The 21667-nt window shown below is 40.7% G+C and overlaps 1 protein-coding gene across 1 annotated transcript in view; it reads right to left on the bottom strand.

The window, feature by feature from the left end:
• Positions 1 to 1465: 1465 nt before the first annotated feature.
• LOC138052346 (uncharacterized) overlaps positions 1466 to 21667 on the bottom strand; it is a 29792-nt gene continuing 9590 nt past the window's right edge. Inside the window, exons 3-7 of the mRNA XM_068898802.1 lie at positions 17142 to 17247; positions 14455 to 14570; positions 11756 to 11855; positions 2865 to 2943; positions 1466 to 2096 (exon numbers count right to left, since the gene is read on the bottom strand). Coding sequence (XP_068754903.1) covers positions 1735 to 2096; positions 2865 to 2943; positions 11756 to 11855; positions 14455 to 14570; positions 17142 to 17247 — 763 coding nt within the window. The 3' untranslated portion in view covers positions 1466 to 1734. The remainder of the gene's footprint in view (positions 2097 to 2864; positions 2944 to 11755; positions 11856 to 14454; positions 14571 to 17141; positions 17248 to 21667) is intronic.

A 21667-nucleotide genomic window follows, 5' to 3' on the forward strand; every position in this document is an offset into this window, starting at 1 on the left:
GGCGAGTTTCAAATTTGAGCCAATAGATAAATTAACACCATCACATGAAAGATAACATTGAGATTGGCTATCTGTCCAAGTTTGATTCTGTCAAGTCGAACAGAGACCAAGTTACGGACTTTAAAATAAAACACGTTTATATGGATTTTTAACTATGTTTTTAAGTCTGTTTTGAGGCTGCGTCCCCCCAAATCATATAAACTCTTCACATAATTACTACTTAGTACAATAATTAGTATGATGTTGTGACAACTGGGAAGAACACCTAAAACGTTTTTTCGTACAGTCAGGGTACAAAGGAGGACAGAAGTGTTTGGTAAAATAACTTCAATCCATTAAATTAAGACACTGTACTGTCAATTGGGAAACTGCGGTTGAACCGTGTAATCAACAGGAAAAAAACGAGGATCCGTAATTTTACAGTACGGACCGAGAAAACGAGGTAATCAGACACGCGGGAAAGGAAACTAATTGAAGCCAAGCGGGAGGTTCAACTGCCACAAAGATTGCGTCAAAATCTAAAAAACTAATAAATTTTCTTGGCTTTTAAACAGTTTCACAAGTTTATGTAACATAAACGACATAAAAATCTTGACTAGGGAATGCTTTATCAAAATTTTAAATTTTGCCGTCCGTACTACAGAATACGGGGCCTGTCGGACGATAAAAATAGGGCGCATGCTATCTAAGAGGTATAATAAACAGTTGTAAGGAATGTGTCAATCAGTATTTTTAGATGTTGTGCAAGAAGATACCCAGCCCGGTACTGTCCTAAGAATAAGAAAAGAGACAAATGAACGCCCTATGACCCTCGGTGTCGGTTCTTCGTAGATAGGCGAAACAATTGAAACCTTGTTGTCCAATATTTGTGCATGATAGTGGTTTATTTAAAGATACATCGATTTCTTTCAATTCAACCTCTCTGGGATGCACAAAAGGCTGAGCTATCTACAATTACATATCATTACTAAATCGTATTTTGAGGAACAGCTCTAAAGCAGATAATGAAATCATAACGAGGAACAGCCAGTGGAAGAGGTTATGATCTCAAAGCTCATAACAGACATGGCTTATTATGGAGACTTTTTTGCCGTTCTAATTTTCTTTCTCTTCGAGATTTCTTATTTATAATAACCACTGACATACAAAGAGAGGAAGATCCCACGAGAAATTCAATGACTATGTACACAGAGATCTATCTTTGTGCATGCAGAGTTCAGAGAACGCTCTTTCTGAGCACTCGAATCCCAGATGTTTGAATTTGTTGGTGCTCTCACCAACAATTTTCTGTGGGTATTCCGTCTCCCCTCCTCTTAAAACCAAAATTTCTCTCCAAAAGATGTCCCTACGCACACTTTATGATGGCTATTACCAAGAGAAAATAAAAGGGGCAGAGAGGGCATCCTCCATACATGCCCTTTTCCATAGGTAATATATCTCAAATTATTTTTAGATCGACTCCCAAGGGGATTAGGCAACAGCCAATCATATGGCGGGAATGTGTTTTCGGAGTGTGGGCTATCCACGCAGAACACATTCCGGCCATATGATTGGCATTTGCCTAATCCCCTTGGGATATGTACAGCTTGGGAGTCGATCTAAAACTAATTTGAGATATATTACCTGTGGAAAAGGGCATGTATGAGGGATGCCATCCTTTCCCCCTGTAACTTCTCTTGCTATTACCTATATTACAGCGCGCGTCTTTTATCCGTGGAAACTGAATGCCTGGACTTAACAAGAGATTGTTAAGTTATTGTTCTTGTTGCTTCTTGTGTTTTCCTCTTTCCTTTCCTCTATAATGCAGGAATCATTGATCTGGTTGTCATGGCCCCTTAAAAAAGCCCCCACTGCTTCCTGAAGGAGCGGCGTATACTCGTTATTAGGGCGTTGCCCACTGTTCCTTATGACTGCTTGGTTTTCAATCGGGGGGTCAATGTTGTTGTTGTCACCATCTTCTTGTCTGTCATTAGCAGGAGGTGGTCTTTCATTAGGAGGAGGTGGTGGTCGTCTCCATCTACGGTATGCATACACGCCGAGTACAAGTAACACCAAGGCACAAGCAAGGGAACCAGCTCCAATCGTGGCATATTTCACTTTTTGATGCCAACATTCACAGAGGAAAAAAGGAAGGGTTATTTTTTGGGAATATTAAGACGTGCGGTGGGGGCTAAATAAAGACAAAAGTGAAAGTAACAAACAAAAAAATATAAGCGATAGCGTTGAACGACGTTTGGGTGTCATCTTGACGCTATTTGAAATTCAAATGCGATAAAAATAAGCTGTGAAAAAAACTATACAGTGCACTCGAGATGTGCATAATGCATGATAAAATGCACACTGCACACAAATAATTGAATAATGCAAGTGTGACAGTCTCTAATTAAACCAAAGTCAAATTCCTAACCAGTGATTATTTTCTAAATGATCTTGAAGCAGATCATGCACAAGGGAAGGTGTGTAACCAGGAGAGCCATATGTCATGGATCATGAGACTGGCAGAGGAGTTTACTCTAGGCTTTTCTACATATAAATTGTCGTTTCCTGATGTCACAAAAAAAATGGGCTTACAGAGAACAGTCCTTTGCCCTGATCTCAAAGAATGAGCAATGACGGAATGCACGTATCTGTTGGGGATTCACCTTTTTTAGCGCCAAATTAGGTCGCTTCAAAGTTAGCTTAGCCTCGTTTTACATGAATCTTACACGAGCGTCTAAAGACCCTTTTAATATATTTTTTAAAAACATGTCGTGTTAAAGTACCTTTAACATGACAATATTTGAACTTAAGAACTCGCTAGTGAAGATCGACGCTCCTGGTACCATCTCAACTATTTGACTTTTAAGAAGACACCTGATTCTTACCTGGAGATGGATCGGTAGGGAAATCTTCCTCAAGTGGGCAATGACCAGCGCACATACAGTCGTGTGTAAGACGAAATCTCTGCAAACAAAATGAAACACCAATTAAATTTCTCAATTTTCTCAAATTAACTTTTACTAAATTGTGGTTCAACTGTATCACACTGATCAGTCAAAAGTGGTGAACAAACGGAAGAACGGAGAATAATAACAGAGAACAGAGAACAGAGAATAATAATAATAATAATAATAATAATAATGATAATAATAATACTGTAACGGACTGTTGTGTGACATAGTGCCCTAATATGGTAGCTCCATATTGGGGCATGCCATGTGGTCGAGAGAGCAGAGCAGATTGTAATAGTGTGTGGCTCGCGGACGATATTAAAACTAAAATAATCAAGTGTTCTTCGCGTTCTGTGTTAGCGAACCCAGGTTACGGTACATTGGTGTCAGAAGCGGGATAGAAAGACAGAGAGAAGACAGCCTTCTCTGTAGGAAATGGGCTCTGGCAGTACAATGTTATGGCGTTCGGTCTGTGCAATGTGCCAGCCACATTCGAGCGCCTTATGGAGAACGTACTCGGGGACTTGAGGTGCTTAATTTAACTTGATGATGTAATTGTTCATGCCTCGACCTTCGAGCGAGAGTTAGAACGCTTGAGACTTGTGTTTTCCCGTTTAAGAGCAGCTAACCTGAAGTTGAATCCTAAGAAGTGCGAACTGTTTCGATGCAAAGTTAGGTTCCTTGGCCATGTAGTCTGTGCAGAGGGCGTAACCACCGACCCCGACAAAGTAGAGGCAGTTAAAACCTGGCCTGTGCCGCGAAATGCCAAGGAGGTTAGGAGATTTGTTGGATTGTGCACCTACTACCGGCGATTCGTACGGTCATTCTCTGATGTTGCTAGGCCCCTGCATGAACTGACTGAGAAAGGCCAATCATTCGAGTGGACAAAGGCTTGTGAAGAGTCATTCCAGCAGCTCAAGGATGCACTTGTGTCTGCCCCGGTTCTAGCGTATCCTCGCACCACGGAACCCTTTCTACTAGATACGGATGCCAGTAATGTCGGTGTAGGGGCAGTTCTCTCTCAGGTCCATGATGGTGAGGAGAGAGTCATAGCCTACTACAGCCATGCACTCAGCAGACCTGAACGCAACTATTGCACCACTAGGCGCGAACTTCTGGCAGTTGTCAGAGAAATTGAGAATTTTCACCCCTACCTCTATGGAACGCCGTTCACTGTCAGAACTGACCACGTCTCGCTACAATGGCTGCTCACTTTCAAGAACCCAGAAGGACAGATGGCTCGGTGGTTAGAGAAACTAGAGACCTATGACTTCCGCATCAAATATAGGGCGGGCAAAGGTCATCAGAATGCAGATGTGTTGTCACGGCGTCCTTGCTGTGAAACAAATTGCACGCATTGTCAGCGTCAAGAGTAGAAAGAGTTATCTGGAGACGGTAAAGGAAGTCGGCCAGCATACACCATTCCAGTTGTCAGAGAGCTGCACTCGAAGTCTGCCATCACTGGGCAAGAAGAACTGAAGGACGAGGAACTGTTAGGAAGCCAACAGTGGACACCATTACAATTGCGTGCCTCTCAGATGGCAGACAGATCAATTTCTCACATCGTGAAGGGGAAGAATGCTGGCAACCGCCCCGAATGGCCTGCTATTGCCCACCTTGACTCTACTACAAAGGCCTACTGGGCCCAGTGGGACTCCCTGGCTCTCAGGGAGGGTGTGCTGTACCACATGGCAGCTGGTGCTCCCTACAGCACTTCGTGCTGGTGTGCTGAAACTTCTGCATGATAGTCCAGTAGGTGGTCACCTAGGTGTGTCGAAGACCCTAGGCAAAGTCCGTGCAAGGTTCTACTGGATTCATTGTCGTCGTGACGTTGAAGAGTGGTGCCACAAATGTGACCGGTGTGCGTCTAGGAAGGGCCCCAGGGTGAAAACGAGATCGCCGCTTCAGCTGTACAATGTTGGAGAGCCCATGGAGCGTGTGGCTATAGATGTCTTAGGACCCTTGCCGGAAACGGAAAGCGGAAACAAGTACATCTTGATTGCTATGGATTACTTCAGTAAATGGCCTGAGGCGTACGCACTCCCAAATCAGGAAGCGGTCACTGTTGCTAATGTCCTAGTGTCTCAATTCTTCAGTAGGTTTGGGGTGCCAGCCCAGCTTTTTTCTGATCAAGGACGAAATTTCGAGTCTCTTGTCTTTCGGGAGGTCTGCACCTCGCTTGGGATCCATAAGACACGGACAACCGCCCTGCATCCTCAGTCGGATGGCATGGTTGAACGTTACAATAGAACTCTAGAGAATCAACTGGCCACATTTGTTCAGGATCATCAGAAAGACTGGGACTTGCATTTACCACTACTTTTGATGTCTTACCGTTCAGCCGTGCACGAGACGACGCCTGCAATGCTCATGTTCGGGCGAGAATTGCGTGTCCCCTTAGATCTGCTTTTGGGGCAGCCGCACGCTGATATTGAGGAACTAAGTTATCTCGAGTATGCGGAGAGATTGCGAGCATCTATAACGACTGTTCATGACTTTGCACGAGACCACCAGCAGGCTGGTAGCCAACGAATGAAGAGACGATACGACATCCGCAGTGAAGCTTTTACTTTCAGGAAGGGCGGACTTGTGTGGTTGTACAACCCTCAACGCAAGAAAGGCAAATCTCCAAAGCTGAGCCGGCCATGGGAAGGGCCGTATGTTGCCTAAATGATGTTGTGTACAGGATTCAGCGTGGCCCTCGGGCAAAGCCTAAGGTTGTGCACAGAGACAGGCTTTGGCAGTACCGCGGAGATGCTTGTGCGGATTGGTTCAATGAACCACCTGAAGGACAGGGTGCGAATTTGCCTGAAGGAGCATCTACCCGCCAGGAGGTGCCTGAAGACACCACAAGGAGCAATGCAGCATCCCGTCGTACGCGGAGAAGGTGTGAACCCCCCCCCCCCCGATTCAGACGGAATGTTCCCGTTACCAGTAATGAAACCTTACCACGGCAGAGAGGCCAGGACCACCTCAGGCGTTCAGACAGGAGTCGGAGAAGACCCCTCAGATATAGTGACTTTGTGACGAGATGCACTGTTTAGGGAACACGGCATAGTGTTGTTGTGAAATTTGTTAAGAACATTTTTTTTTTCTCTTAGTTGTTGTTATATGTTTCCTTATCCGGGACAGATAATTATCTAGGAGGGGGGCAGTGTAACGGGCTGTTGTGTGACATAGTGCCCTAATATGGTAGCTCCATATTGGGGCATGCCATGTGGTCGAGAGAGCAGAGCGGATTGTAATAGTGTGTGGCTCGCGGACGATATTAAAACTAAAATAATCAAGTGTTCTTCACGTTCTGTGTTAGCGAACCCAGGTTACGGTACAATAATAATAATAAAAATGATGATGATGATGATAATAATAATAAACATCGCAAGGCGATGTTGAACCATTGTACATAGAAAATTCGGAAGGAGGAAGAGGTCTAATAAGCATCGAAGACTGTGTCCTTATTGAGAAATATTGTTTACATGACTTTGTATCTAACAGCTAGGAGGAATTAATAAAGGAGAGTGTTGCTGAAAATGTCAATGGTACTTGTTTAGATAAGGACACCGTAATCAACAACAGAAAGAGAAATCTTAAAGAAAAGAAAATTCACAGAATTTAGAGATCCTAAGAGTTGGAATTGGTTAAGGAATGGCGGTATTAAGAAAGCAACAGAAGGGACTCTCATGGCTGCCCAAGACAAGATCAATCCAACATCCTATTGATAAAGTCGATATTTCCCCTCTTTGCAGAATTTTCGGCGATCACGAAAAAACTCGTGCTCATATTATTAATGAGTGCGAGAATCTTGCACAGAAACAATGTCTATTGAAAGATCAGAACAACAATAGCGTGGCAAGAGAAGGAGAACATGGACTGACAGAATCAGCAGCGATTTGCTTGATTTCAAGAAGAAGGATTTGGAACCTGTAAATTCCGAAGATCCACCCCGTCTGGAAAACGTGAAGAAAACGTTTATACGCTTTCAATGAAAGAGTTTTGGAACGAGCCAGGGGTATTATAATCTGGTCCTAACAAGCCGGAACCTTAGAGATCAGGCAGCTAGGTTGGAAAAGGCACTGGGAAATATTACGGAGACAATATTGGAGCGTGTTAGAGTGAGAAGAGGTCAAAAACAGCGTTGCGAAGCCATTTCTGAAGTGAATAATATTCCTGAAGAAACTGAGTTGAATTTGTATAATCCGCCATCATTGCTAATTGAACAGAGAGAAGGCCCATTGGGAGTTGAGAGCTCATGAACAATGAGGTACGCGAATTGAAGGAGAAAACAATAGAGATCCTCGCATCAGTGAAAGAGAATCCAGTGATTTAAAAAATAGAGAAATCGACACCAGAACGAAAGAAAAGACAAAAAAGAAGGACTTCAAATTTGATAACAACAATGGAGTCATAGATGAGTTAATGAAGCAGAACATGTTATCTCCTGAAGAAAAGCCCTTTGAATATTTGTAGATAGCGAATTGTATCCTCTACTCTGTGGTGAACGCATTCTAAAGTTATGCAAAGGATGGAAAAAGCTTCCAAATAGCCAACAAAAGGGCACCCAAGACAAGGAGGAAAAGAGAAAAGAGGAATATGAGAGCAAAGCTGGAGCAATCAGGAAAGAGCTGTCTATTGCTAAAGTGGAATTGGACAGGTTAAAGGAGAATAGAAAGATCACCAAAAGAGGAAGGAAGAACAGCAAAATTCTTCAAAAGGAATGCAACAGTATATCATTGCCGAGCTTGGTGGCTTACATAGAGAAAAGAAGTCAGAACTTAGAAAGTTAAAGACAAGGTTTTGCACAAGGAAAAAAAACAGGAGGAGTCAAGAAAAGGCAACAGACAATTCCTACCCTACCCTGGGCGTGTTTATCAGACATGGCGAGTAGAAATACAGACGACACTCTGCCAAAAATTCCAGAGAAAAAGCACTACCAACAACGAAACGAAGGAAGACGTGTTTGAAAACATCGGTCAGGCGAGCAGCTTCTGGCGTGACCTCTGGGAGCAAAAAGGTACAGGAAATTGCAATGCTGACTGGTTAAAAGAGATCAAGAGAGCAATAAATGACCAAGTCCCACCCCCTATGGAGGATAAAGTTATTCTAACAGTTTCACAAGTGGTAAAGATTTGTATAGATCTAGCAAAAGAAGAGAAATTGGAGCGCACCTGGACCAGCCAGGCTGGTAAATTACGGGTGGACAAGAGAGCATGTACTTCACGAGAATGTGACCAAAGCATTAATTTCAAGCAATCATGGGAGGCCAACCAGAGCATTCCTTGTGGTTTGTGGCGGGAAAAGCATCCCTCATTCCAAAGCCAGGCAAGTTCTCAAGTGATAATCAAAAGCCTATCATGACATGTTTGAATAATGTTTATAAGTGGTTCACTTCATGTCTGTTGGACCCCTATCGATGCCCACCTAAACCAATACGATCGTATGGAATTAGAGCAAAGAGCAGCGAAAAAAGGATGTAGTGGAACAATTGATAATTTGCTGATAGATAGGATGGTTTTGCAGGACTGTCATCGAAGAAAGCGCAACCTTAGTATGGCGTGGATTGATGTAAAGAAAGTGTATGATTCAATTAATCATGACTGGCTGAACGAAATGATGGTAACGCACCATTTTCCAACGTGACTAAAGGAGATAATTCTCTGCCTGACCTCATGTTGGAACACAAGAATTGTTGTAAGAACAAAGCAGGGGTATGGACAATCAGGCATCATTAAATCCAACAGAGGACTCTCTCAAGGCAACGTTCTCTTCCCCCGTCTCTTCACTCTCTGTTTAAATCCTGCCGCATGGTTGAACTATATGAGCAGCTTCTACCTACACGGGTATACCATGGAAAGAAAACATGAATAGGCCCGAATGATGAAATGTCATGCAGACTTTGTAATAACAGCCTCGAAACAGTGCAACATGTGCTCTCTGGGTGTTCCTGCTTTTGCCCAGAGTAAGCACCTATGGCGACATAACGCAGCCTTGAAGACTGTGTTTTTTGAAATGCCTAAAGATCTGGAGCTCGTAGATAAGATCGCACCGTGGTATTTTCCTGTTTAACCCGAACCCAAAGTACGAAAATGGAAAGATGGAGGCTTTTTGGGATGTTCCAGTGTTTGGAGAGAGCACAGAATGGAAAGCAAGTCGTATTGACGCTCGAATTATTAACCATGAAGAGAAGAAGGTTATTACGCTAGAAATGAGTTGAGAACCGTGAACGAAAAGATCAAGAAAAAACTGCTAAGTACGCACACTTGCGATGGGAACTAAAAAACAGTACCCAGGATATGCTGTAGAACAATATAACATCATAATGAACGTCCTCGGGGGATGGTCTAAAGAACTGGATCAAGAGATGAGGGAGCTGATGGGAAAGAAAGGAAGAGTGGTATTGGAAAAGATGCAGAAAGCAGTCATTTCAAGCACTTTGAATATGGCATGCGCACGCCCTAGTCTGCCAAGGCATTGAAATATCAATTTAGTAGTTTAAGAATATTGATTGAATAATTTATATTCTCTGATACTTTTGGCCTATTTTAAGCTTTTAATTTAGATGCATTTCGTCTGACCTAGATCCTATATTATAACATATTAAAGATATTATCAAATTAGTGCTTTAGGGTCGTTATTAAGGATATCACTGAAGTGATGAGTGATTGCTTAGGGTTTAGTTTAGGTTTTTAAAACACTATATCAGGAAATTAATTTATTAGTTAATTAATTAAGTAGGGTTCATCGAATCGTTTTTGATCAAGAATCTTTTTAGATTTTCCGTAAGATTGGGCCAGAGTCATAGGTTTATCTTTGTTTATAGGCCTTATCATTTGTTTTTTTAGGTTTTGGCAGATCTAGTAAAAGTCGTCAATACGTTAAAGTAGCGGCCTATAGGCTACGCCTTACGCAGCCTATAGAGCCTTGACTGCTTATTAGAGCAGTCATGCGTATTTACTGCCCATAATAATAATAATAATAATAATAATAATGATAATAATAATAATAATAATGATAATAATGATAACAAATACTTAATAATTAATAATAATATTAATTAATATCAATAATATTATTAATATTAGTATTAATAATATACATTAATTACTAATTAATAATAATCAGTAAACAAATGGACGGAATTCTTGCTACGATATGGAGGAGGTGTGATTGGATGGAAGAAAGAAGAACTGCAAAGCATGGATAGAAAGACCAGGAAAGTGATGACAATGAATAAGGAGCTTCACCCAAGAAGCGACACTGCAAGAATATATGTACCAAGGAAGAGAAGGAGCAGAGGACTTAGTTGCGAAGCTTGTGTCCGGGGGAGGGAAGAAAACAATCTGGGTTGGTATGTAGGGAGATGTAATGAGGTGTTGTTAAGGAAAGTGGGAGAGAGAGAGGAACAGTGAAGACGGATCAGGCGGAGCCAAGAGAGTATAAGAAGAGTGCAAGGAAACAGAAAACAAATGGAAAGGGAAGCAAATGCATGGGCAGTATGTTAGAGACTTGACGGGAGTGGACTGGGATAAAACATGGCTAAAACATGGCGGTGGTGTACAGAAACATTGATCCGCAGTGCTTAAGAGCAAGCTTTAAGAACTAATTATATCGTTCCACATAGACAAGAATGTAGAATCTCCTATGTGAAGGATGTGTGGAGAGAAAGGAGAGAGTGTAAACCATCTAACAAGTGAGTGCAGCAAGTTGGCGCAACGTGAATACAAGAGGCGTCACGACAATGTTGCACGTTATGTGCATTGGCAACTGTGTGGAAAGGCAAACACACCCCAGAGCGAATGTTAGGAAACGAAGGTTTCAAAGTTCTGTGGGAATTCAATGTACAGGGTGACAGGATAGTTGAAGCTCGAAGACCGGACATTATCTTTGTTAATAAGCAAGCAAAGAAGGTCATTATCATTGACGTCGCCATTCCAGGGGATGCGCGAATAAATGACAAGGAACTGGAGAAAATAGAGGAGTACCAACTTTTTAGGGAAGAAATAAGAAAGTTATAGAAGCTCAAGAAAGTGACTGTAGTGCCAGTTGTGATCGGAGCATTAGGGGATGTATCTGATAAGTTTGACAAACACATCGAAAAGCTTGGCACCACCATCAGACTTGAAGTGATCCAGAAAACTGCTCTGTTGGGAACGGCTACACTCCTAATAAGAAACGTTTTGTCCCTTTAGGGAATCAGGAGAGGACTCCCTTGGGAACTTTAGGAACTTGTTATTCGCTCTCAAGGGAAACAATTGACCAGGCAAGGCCTGTGATGTTACATAGCAATAATAATAATAATAATAATAATAATAATAATAATAATAATAATAATAATAAAACAATAATAATGATAATGATAATAATAATAATAATAATAATAATAATAGAAGCTTGGGAATAATAAAGCAATAAACATAAAATGTAACAATTTATAAGTGAGAATACAGGTCTAAAAAGTTCAAAAGGGAATAAAAACTATGATGGAAGTCTTTAACAAATTACAGATCCATTTAAATAAAAGCAACACTCTGCAGCCTGATCGGAAAAGAGAAGATCACTTTGTGCGGTACAACGACACTAAAAATGAATGACATTGTCCAGCAATGTATTTCTTCACGAACTTTAGAGCGTGAACTCCATGTAGCCTCTTTATGCTTGCTTAGACCTTGATTTCTATGGCGGATTGTGTTTGGAGCACCTCAAGGAAGAAGCAGATGCTTCTTAGAACAAACAGTTGTAGATATGTAGTTATTTTTTATGGCGATGCATGGCAACCTTGCCTTGACAACATGTAATTTAACAAAGTTATTCATTTTAATCCAACTTACCCAGACGTTCCCTTCAGTTTCAAGTAATTCAAAGTTCGCCTTTCCTGTCATTGAAGGATCACACTTGAAGATGACATGGGCCTCCCAATCGGGAAAGGAACTGGAAGATTTTCAAAGGATTTACATGTAATTTAGGAATTTGCAGGTGCTTTCTTTTTTTTTTTTTTTCTAATTCTGTGTAGTGTCCTCTAAGAAGCGGCGTGGCCTAATGGTTAGGGCGTTGTATTTAAAATTCAACGTTCTTTCACTGGCAGGATTTGTCTTTGGTGGTCTGGAATACCATATTTTTGCTGGTGGTAATTTAGTGATTCTAGGGTAGTCCCGGGGCGTTTTGAGGATAAACGGACAAAATTGAAATTTTAAACGAACTGACAAACTGGCGCCAATTTCTCGAAGCCTGTTTAGCGCTAACCGCTATCGAAACCTATACGTTTCCATCGCATTTACCGCTGGTTAACGCTAACTATGCTTCGAGAAACCCGGGCCTGGTCCTTAGCCCCCAAAGGACCGGAACTATCCAGAGTCCTCTGGAAACTTGCCACTAGAAAAATAGTTTATTACATGAAAGTCTTCACTCTGCAGGCAAGCCTTTTTCCCTCGTTCGAGTTGCGGTTTTTTCTGCTTGTTATGTTTCACTCATATTCTTTCTTTCCAAGCTCGCCGTTTTGAAGCAAATTTGAGTGTTTATATCATTACTAGTGTCATTAATATTTGACCATTATCACTTTTTATTAGCATTAATATTACAATTTTACACCACAAAGACCACTTTAAATAACACAATGATATTATTACTGTGCAGGATAATCGCCGGTAGGTTATCTTTGTCGTCTGCGATCTATCCGCAGCCTTAGATACAACTGACCACTCGCATTCTGTTCAATGCATTTGATTGTCCGAATCGGGATTGAAGCGGTTTGTCCCAAATTGAGAATTTGTTCATGTTTAACTTTACTCTTCCGAGAAATGGTACACGCGGTTAGTTTCAGAGAGGAGTAAGAATTACTCGTGGCACCATAGTTAATAGAGGGGACTGGTTTTGAAGCTCGGCAAACATCAAAGGAGCAAACAAAGATGCCCAGATTTAGGTTGGAAAGTCCACGACTGTGCACAATCTTTTGTTTTGCGCTTATACACTATGCATAAATTACGTAATCAACACGTTTCTATTGGTTAGTTCCTCAGTACGGAATAAACAACTATTGTGTTTTGTGCACGGTCAAGGCCAAAAATGAGAACAAAAACATACAACAAAGAAATTTGTCGGGTTTCATAACCATTCCACTATATTAACTATGGTGGCACACCCGAGAGAAAACTCTAGAAGCTTTCCCGTTTCAAACGACCGATCGTATAAACTTTGAGGTCCCACACCCACACACTTCCATGATTCACATTTTAAGAAGGGCATCTTTCCGTAAATAAACCGTGCTCTGACGATCATGTCGATCATTTCTAACAAGCCAAAATCAGAAACAACCCTACTATGATTGAGACTTTAACAACACAAGTAGGTAAAAAAAAAGTTATTTTCAGTGCGGGTTTCAATGAGAAGAAATGGAGAAGTCATCCCCGCTCTTAACTGGACAATCTAAGCAACCATGTGCGAGGATCACTTCTTCATTTCGCTTATAACCTGAACTTCAAATAAACACATTTCTTTCATCCAGGTCTTTTACGGGAACACATAAGCCCAACCAATTGACCTGCTCCCAACTGAGTGGCTTCATAGCTCAGCATATCAGCGGCATAGCAGAGGTCATGGGCTCGGTTCGCGTTAAAGACACCTCAATTGTGGCTAATGAGACAATTGCATAAATTGCCCATTGAGTTGAGTGAGAGGATCATTTCTCCATTCTGTCAAGTAGATCAAGTACACAAGAACTACATATGCTGTCCATCCGGTCTTAGGTTGAATCCGTTTTTGCCTAGGTTAAATTGATGATCCGCATTTTACCTAGGTTGAATGTGCACCTTTCCTAGTTTAAAGCAGCTATCAATGCCCAAAAAAGAAGGTAAGCATCTATACCTTCCCACAAGTTCTGTCTGTTTCGTATCATCAGTTTCTGTATTCATACACTTATCCATTCAGTCTCAACATTACAACTAACATAAAGTAAGGGAACAAAGAACTATTACAGTACAATGTGCTTACCGGACTCGGACTCGGACTCGGACTCTCCAGATGTATGGTCTTGTATTTTTGAACACTACACTACAACGACGAACATGCTAAACCCAACATAGTTTCTTTCATTATTTACTTTTGTATAATAATTTTTATTGATTCCATGTATATTAACTAAAACTAATCCTTACCTAAAATCAAAATTTATGAACTGTTTTCGGGATTTTCCGAGGTTAAAATGTCCATAAAAATCGACGTTTCGATCCGCCATATTGAAAATTTTTAACAACCCGAAGAAGACCAGTAAAACTGATCGAAACGTCGATTTTTATAGACATTTTAACCTCGGAAAATCCCGAAAACAGTTCATAAATTTTGATTTTAGAAATATGAGAGGTGAAAGTCTCAGAGATACGATTAATCCTTACCTGACCCTAATTTTTATCTACGCTTAGTTTAGGTTCCACTAAAAGGGTTAGTGCGCATTCAAGCTAGGTAGAATGAGGCTCACTAATTTACTCTAGGTAAAAACAGATTCAACCGGAGAACGGATTTTATCGGCAACACATACTTCGGATTTTTGTATTCCAGGCGAAATGTCCTGAACTCTCTTTCATATCCACATCTTTCAGTGCTAGTCCTACCAATGTTCTGGTAACTCGCACCATTTGTAGCCCACATGCAAACCTGAAAATTGAAATGTAATCAAGAGTCAGTCAATAAAAAATGAATGTATCAATGTGAAAGTGTGAAGAAAGAAGATTGATCATTTTATCAGTTCAAGATGGTTTGAGAGAAGTCCAATTATGTGGATGAACAAAGAAAACGTAGTTTTTAGTTTGTTTGTTAAGGTCTTTAAACAATAGCTGATTAATGTGGACCAACGTTATTGAAAATGAATATTAAAATCGTGTCGTAAGCCACTGAAAGCTCCTCTTTGCTGTTATGAAGCACATTTTTTTCCTTAAGAAAAGGAGTATTAACGTATAAATAATGATGATGATGATGAAGATCCAGAGTTACATTGGTGGGAGGTTAATGTTCTCACCACTGCGCCATTTGAGTTCCATGAAAATCCGTTTATAACATGCTGTGGGGCAACCAAAGCGATGGGAGTTGTGTTGGGGCTTCAGTGTGAAACGTTTAATGACGTTCGCCGATTTAGAAAGTCAAGCCCATGTTCTGAGTGAAAGCTCAATAGCAGCTAAAGATTGAACATGCTGGATTCAGTCTTCTGGAAATGTTATGAATAAGATAGTTAATCTAAATCTTGCATGTTGACAAAATGATGAAATCGTCAGTACAGAATTCCCAGCATCGGTATGCTGGAAATGCCTGAAATTTCTTTTTCTTTCAGCTGTTCTTTGTACGAGCATCATCCGCGGATGTCAATTTTTTTAATTGTTTCACGGTTTTCATTTTAGCAACCTAGCGGGAGGTCACCGCATTATGCACAACGCTGGTAATTTCGAAACTTTGCAGCTGGTTGCCTGTTTAGCTTGTAAGGGGAGGGCTAAATTTTACTTGGCCACATTAATTACAAGACTGGTTTTCACAAGTATTTTCCTCTCGCTACGGTAGTGTTTCCCTCTCCCATGGCCAACTGGTTTCACTTTGTCATCCAGGGGCACCCAACGAATCTGTTTCTCACTTTCAATCCCATTTGAACCATGTGAGCGTTAGCCCTACAGATGGAAATGGGCCCACACAAGGACAGAGAAAAACTCTGACCAGGGTGGGAATTGAACCCACGACCTTCGGGTTAGATCTCCGCCGCTCTACCGACTGAGCTACAAGGTCAGACGGGAGCAGGCCGTGGGAAGTGAAGATGTTAAAGTCACGGCAATGAACATGTATACGGCCAACGTTTGTATAAACGTAACCTTTCCTTGTACTTGTACATGTTCATTGCCGTGACTTTAACATCTTCACTTCCCACGGCCTGCTCCCGTCTGACCTTGTAGCTCAGTCGGTAGAGCGGCGGAGATCTAACCCGAAGGTCGTGGGTTCAATTCTCACCCTGGTCAGAGTTTTTCTCTGTCCTTGTGTGGGCCCATTTCCATCTGTAGGGCTAACGCTCACATGGTTCAAATGGGATTGAAATCTAGCACTTCACATTACACTCTATTCAGTTAACTCTGTTTCTCACTTTATCTGTTCCCCAGATGAATCTTGCTGACCGGAAAAATATAGGTATTTCGTTGAGCTGTTTGGGAAATTTCCTATCGCTAGACGCCTCGGCTGTGAATTAATGACTTTTTATTGCATTCCTGGCTGGGAAATAAACTGAATTTGATCAGCTGACTGGGAAACCAACCAATTTTATCTAGCTGGCTAAATTTGAGCCCTCGATATGGTCACGTGATACTGGTCAGCGGATAGCTTGCTTTGACAGCTGTCAATTGACCATAACATGGATGTCCAATATCCAAGATATATGCTTCAAAATAGCGTGCTACTGGTCATATTGGCGTACATGGAAGGGTGGACGTACGGACGGTCTATGGCGTCATAGCTATAAAACTAAAATTTCTGGCATCGATGGGTTACCACAATTTTTTAATTATGGTGTTCCGCGCGTAGCTCCGCTATAACTGATTCCTCGACGCCGTATAAACTTATACTGGCTTCCAGTACATCTATCTGCATCGAATGCACTTGAAAGCAATGTTTTGGACAGTTTAGGCTCTTTTTCGCCAGATAAGAATTTCAAAAGCGTTTTAGTAAGCTCGAACCTGCGAAATTTGGCAAAATCTCCTACAGGGATTGAGTTAAGTATAACAATCTTTGTCTTGTTTGTCAAGCGGTTTTGTATTGTGGCCGGCTACGGTCTGAATTCATCATTACTGTGGCGACTATCTCCACTAAAGTAATAGCTTTCGATACATATGCTTTTTGTGTGAAATGGATGTTCAGTCGATAGCTGCTTTGTTTGACAGTCAAATTGCAGTAGAGTTTAAGAGAATCACTACACTTTAATTTGACTTTTCGATTAGCAATTTTTGCTGTTTTTTTTAAACTTAAGAGAGTGGGTGTAAAGATCATCAGTCAAATATTTCCATATGCACTATATTGCTTTCTGAGATTAGAAACGGGAGCTCCGCTCTTTGGCTGGGCTAAATCTGTATATAAACTCAACAAAATACTCTATCAGAGTATTCAGTGCATAGCGATTTCCGTACTACACTCTATAACCTATCTATCCATTCGTCATTGAGCAATTCTGTTGAGGAAATTTTAAGGTCATTTTTCCCTTACCGAGACATCACCACGACAGTTACTTCTATCTGCCGGTCCCAAAGAGAACGATCTACAGGGGCTATAGCTGTAGGAGTATCCAGAAGAGGGACTTTCAACTGTCAAACTGGTAAACGAATACACAAAACTGTTAACATATGAATGCCAAAGAGCATAATAATTTTTAACACCTGACTTTACAAGCCTTCAAGCTACCTTCCTACAGTGCCCTGTAAAGGAGATACGATCAAAAAACTATTCTTATCTAGCACAGTGACTTATTTATCTGGCAGTGTCACTTAATTATCTAGCACCGCTTCTTATTATCTAGCAATGCCACTTATTATCTAGCACTGATACTTTTTATATGGCACCACGGTTACTTATTTATCTGAAATTGACACTTAATTATCTAGAACTGTCAGTTTTTTTGCGGGCTCTTAGAAAGCTACGGAAGCGTATGTTGCCCTTTAGATTCATGTAATGAAGTGACACTGCTAGATGATGGGTGGCACTGCTAGATAATAAGTGGCACTGCTAGATAATTGAAGACTAATTGAGTGACACTGCTATACAATAAGTAGCAGTACTAGGTAAGTATGGTTTTTGGGATGCATGTCCCTTACCGGGCACCGTACATTCCACTTGATTGCAAGAACCGTGTGGATACGTACAATTGCAGAAGACATCTCTGCGTGTAACAGCGGGAAAAAACGGATTTTAACTGGATGAAAAGTGGACCAACTTTACCTCCAACACCTCTCCTCCTATGATATAATTTGATCGTCTAAATGAATATAATCATGGATAATAGAAGAGACTAGTCTCTTCTATTATCCATGGTATAATCCTGAGAACGAATGTGGTTTGCGGGTAATTTTTCAATAATGATAAGTTAAGGAGGCTCGAAATACTTTCTCCTTTTTTCAAACAAATAAACATATTCTGTCCTTAGATACAGTTAGGGTAATCATATCAAGACGAAATTTGGCCAGGGTATTAAGTACCCATCATAGATATCTCACATTATATTTTCCCCCAGAATAACCATACCATGGCAACGATATTAGGCATTTCTTTGAGCCTTAAAATCAACATATGTTGTCTTTATTGAAGAAACGGGACAGTGAAATTTCCCCATGCAGCGTCACCAGATAATGTTAGAAATACTCTTTAAAATATTTAAAATTCAACAAAATCTGTAGCCCAGTTTTTCGGAAAAATCATTTTTTTTTGTCTCTAACTTTTTTTTTTTTTTCATTTGAGAGACAAACGTTTTAAATTAATCTAAACTAACATGCAAAAAATGAAAAAAAAATTCACCGTTCGGAAGCAGAGATATAAACGAGTAAAGTTGCAAAATCAGGAAAAACATGAGGGGCTTTACGCATGCGTCACCCACTCATTCGAGTCCGCGCGCGAGTGGAGCTACAAACCAACACAAACGGATTTAAGTGACAAATTAATTAAACGGTTTGTGTAGAAATTTCGTAGTTTTCGTGAATAGGAGATGTCTATTTATATTCTTTATATATAGGAATTAGAAGAAAGGTGAGCGAAATTAGCGGTATTTGTTTATTTCTGGTGACCCATTTGAATCATGAGCTGACGCGAGCAAAGAGGCTCGAAAGAGTTTTCAGCTGAGCGCGCGCGCGTAAGCCACACACAAGTTTATGTTGCCGGTAAAATCCGTTCTCAGGTTGAAACCGTTTTTATCTAGGTTAAATTGGTGATCCTCATTTTACCTAGGTTGAATATACACTCAGATGAAGTCAAGATACTTTTTTTCCACAAGCCTAAATTAAGGCTAAAGAAAAATTAGGGTCAGTTTAGGCTTACTTTTGGTGATTTAACAATTATTCACCGAAGTGGCGTTAGCTAGTGACGGATATTTACCGAGCCGTGAAGCCACCCACACTGAGGTGAATAGTTGTTTTAGTATAAGTATACTAAAACAGTGATATCAGATAATATAGTGCTAAAAGATGATTTTAACTTTACTGCAACGATTACAAATATTTTCGGGCGCAAATCCCGCGCGCAAATGACCCAGAAAAGTCACATGATACATCCAGTGATCAGATAACTGAAGAAATTTAAACGTGCTCTGTGAATTCGGAAAAAATACACGGTAAACAAAGTGAAAATAAATGTTCGACAATAGTTCTGTTCCTAATCGATACAATTTTTATTTCCAAAGTTCACATTGAAATAAAAACTGCAGTTGTAGAAGGTGTCTCAGGGAACAAAGCCATGTACAAGATTTTACGAACTGTCTTGAGTGGACTCGAAAACAAACTGGTTTCCAGAACCAGAAGTAGTTGGATTTGGTGATGGCAGTTGGTCTGAGGAACGACAGCTGTTTGAGTGACCGCTACAGCGTTCTTTTGGCTTTCGGCCGGATCGAAGAACTTGCTAAGCTTCTTTGGCATTGTTTTGAATTGCTAGAATGTTGGAGTGTCGCAGTAACACCGAGTTTCGATGTTGGCAGCAGACAAAACCGTCACGGTGGTGGCTGTAATTGAGTGGTTTGTCAGGTGTGGCTTTATACCAGCTCTTGATGCAGTGCTCGAAATAAAAAAAAAAGAATTCAGGGTGTCCCTGATTCCAAAGCCGCGCAACTAAACCCGTAAATTTGATTTCCCTGATAAATGCTTGTTTTCCCAAACTGGGAAATCCCCTGCGATTAAATGCAAGCCGTATCGCTTGGCGTTGGAGCTTGCGTATCCCACAGTTCGCCTGCAGTTTTTTGTGGAAGTCTGGGTTTAAGTTTTGCCATTCTTCGATCTCTATCGCCAACATGTGAATTTTCCTATCTGACAATTTTTTGTAAAAGCCCCAAATATTCAAAACACGGGAAAATAATCAACTGCCGCAAATTAACTATTGTTAAATTCACTCTACTATCGCACATTGACGATAGAAAACCATCAAGTGAGTCGGCAGCTGCATTTATGTAATACATTTTCTATTTTTGGCAGGGCTTATTCGGGCAACCATCCTTTTCATTTTACCAAAAACTAGTCGCCCGGTAAACTTTCTGGTCATCTGGGACCACCGGACGACCGCAAATTTCGAGCACTCCCTGACGTTATGCAGCGCAGCATATTACGAAGTGTGTTGTGGCCAAGTGGAGTCGAGGAACCGTTCTGAAAAAAAAAAACACATTGAACTTTGGTTCACATGTGAACAGATTACGCAAGATTCATTTGCATTTGCAAGCAAAAGCTTTTTCAGCGGTTTTTCCCATTAAACTACAGGGTAATAACATAAACCATTACCTTTAAACACAGCCAAACCAAGTTTCGTCGCTCTCTTTGTGTTTTCAGGAACTGCTTTATCCTTAATTTGGAATATTTCTTCGCTTGTTACGGTTGCAAACCGGGACGCCATTTTTCTTGAAATTCATCCGAATTGGGAGTTAGGTATCATCGAGTTGGACTTCGAGTTCGAGTTCGAGTTGGACTTCGAGTTAGACTTCGAGTTGGACTTCGAGTTGGACTTCGAGTTGCGCTTCGAGTTAATAATTAAAACGCAAGTATATAATTGATAATAATGTATAATTATTATTTATTATTAATGTTAATAAGCAAAGAGATGTATAAGCTGGGCGAAGAACAGGAACAGGAATTCGGGGCAATATTGGGATTTTTCATTTTTTTTTTTCATGTGGTTTAAGTAATAAAATTGCTGACACATTAAAATATAGAGCAGGGATATAGGTTTTCAACAATGTGTGGTACCTTTTGTCACATGCTTTTTCCACTTCCGGCATTCTTTAATTTATACCTCACAATTTTATGAAAAGTTAGTCACGTGATGGTCTACCTGTAAAGGGAACAAAAATTGCTTTCAAAATAATACTGTAGAGAAAAAAAAATGAACACGTTATTTGCGGGAGAAATGATCCATCGAGTTTGGACTCGAGTTCGAGTTCGAGTTCGAGTTGAAGATCGAGTTAGACTTATGTTGAGCGCCTCAGTGTGTTCTCTTGGTTTTCGTGCGCTTACTAGTGAAGGCATACAGTGCATCAATTTTCTTATATAAACACGCAGTTGACATGTTTAATGAATTTTTGTTTTCTTTGGGCGATTTTGGAAAAATCTGCCTGCCCCGCACTACGGCGTCTTTGATATTTTTGGTCCACTGACAAATTTTTCCAAATTTTGCTCGCCGCGTGATTAGGAAAAGCTCCAATTTTGACCCAATTTAAAACAAAACAAATAAAATTCGTACTAGTGCAACCCCCTCCCTATAGACAACCCTAACTAAAAATCTAAACCTACCGCAGCCGCAGAACATTTCCTGTCATCTCCTAACAACACACTGCCAACGACATGCAATTAATACCCATCGAAAAATTCTCTTCCATCCGAGACTCTATCCGTAAGGCCACAGAAGTTTTATTTTGTAATCCAAAAAGGCAGAACAATTGATCCCGATGGTCTGAACATCCACGAAGAATCAGACTGTTCCGTTCTATGCTATGTGATTATTTTTTAATATAAGCTTATCTACACTGTGTTTCACTGTGTTTCCGGAACATA

The sequence above is a fragment of the Montipora capricornis genome, chromosome 6 (assembly GCF_036669925.1).
Source record: "Montipora capricornis isolate CH-2021 chromosome 6, ASM3666992v2, whole genome shotgun sequence".
Taxonomy (NCBI): Eukaryota; Metazoa; Cnidaria; class Anthozoa; order Scleractinia; family Acroporidae; genus Montipora; species Montipora capricornis.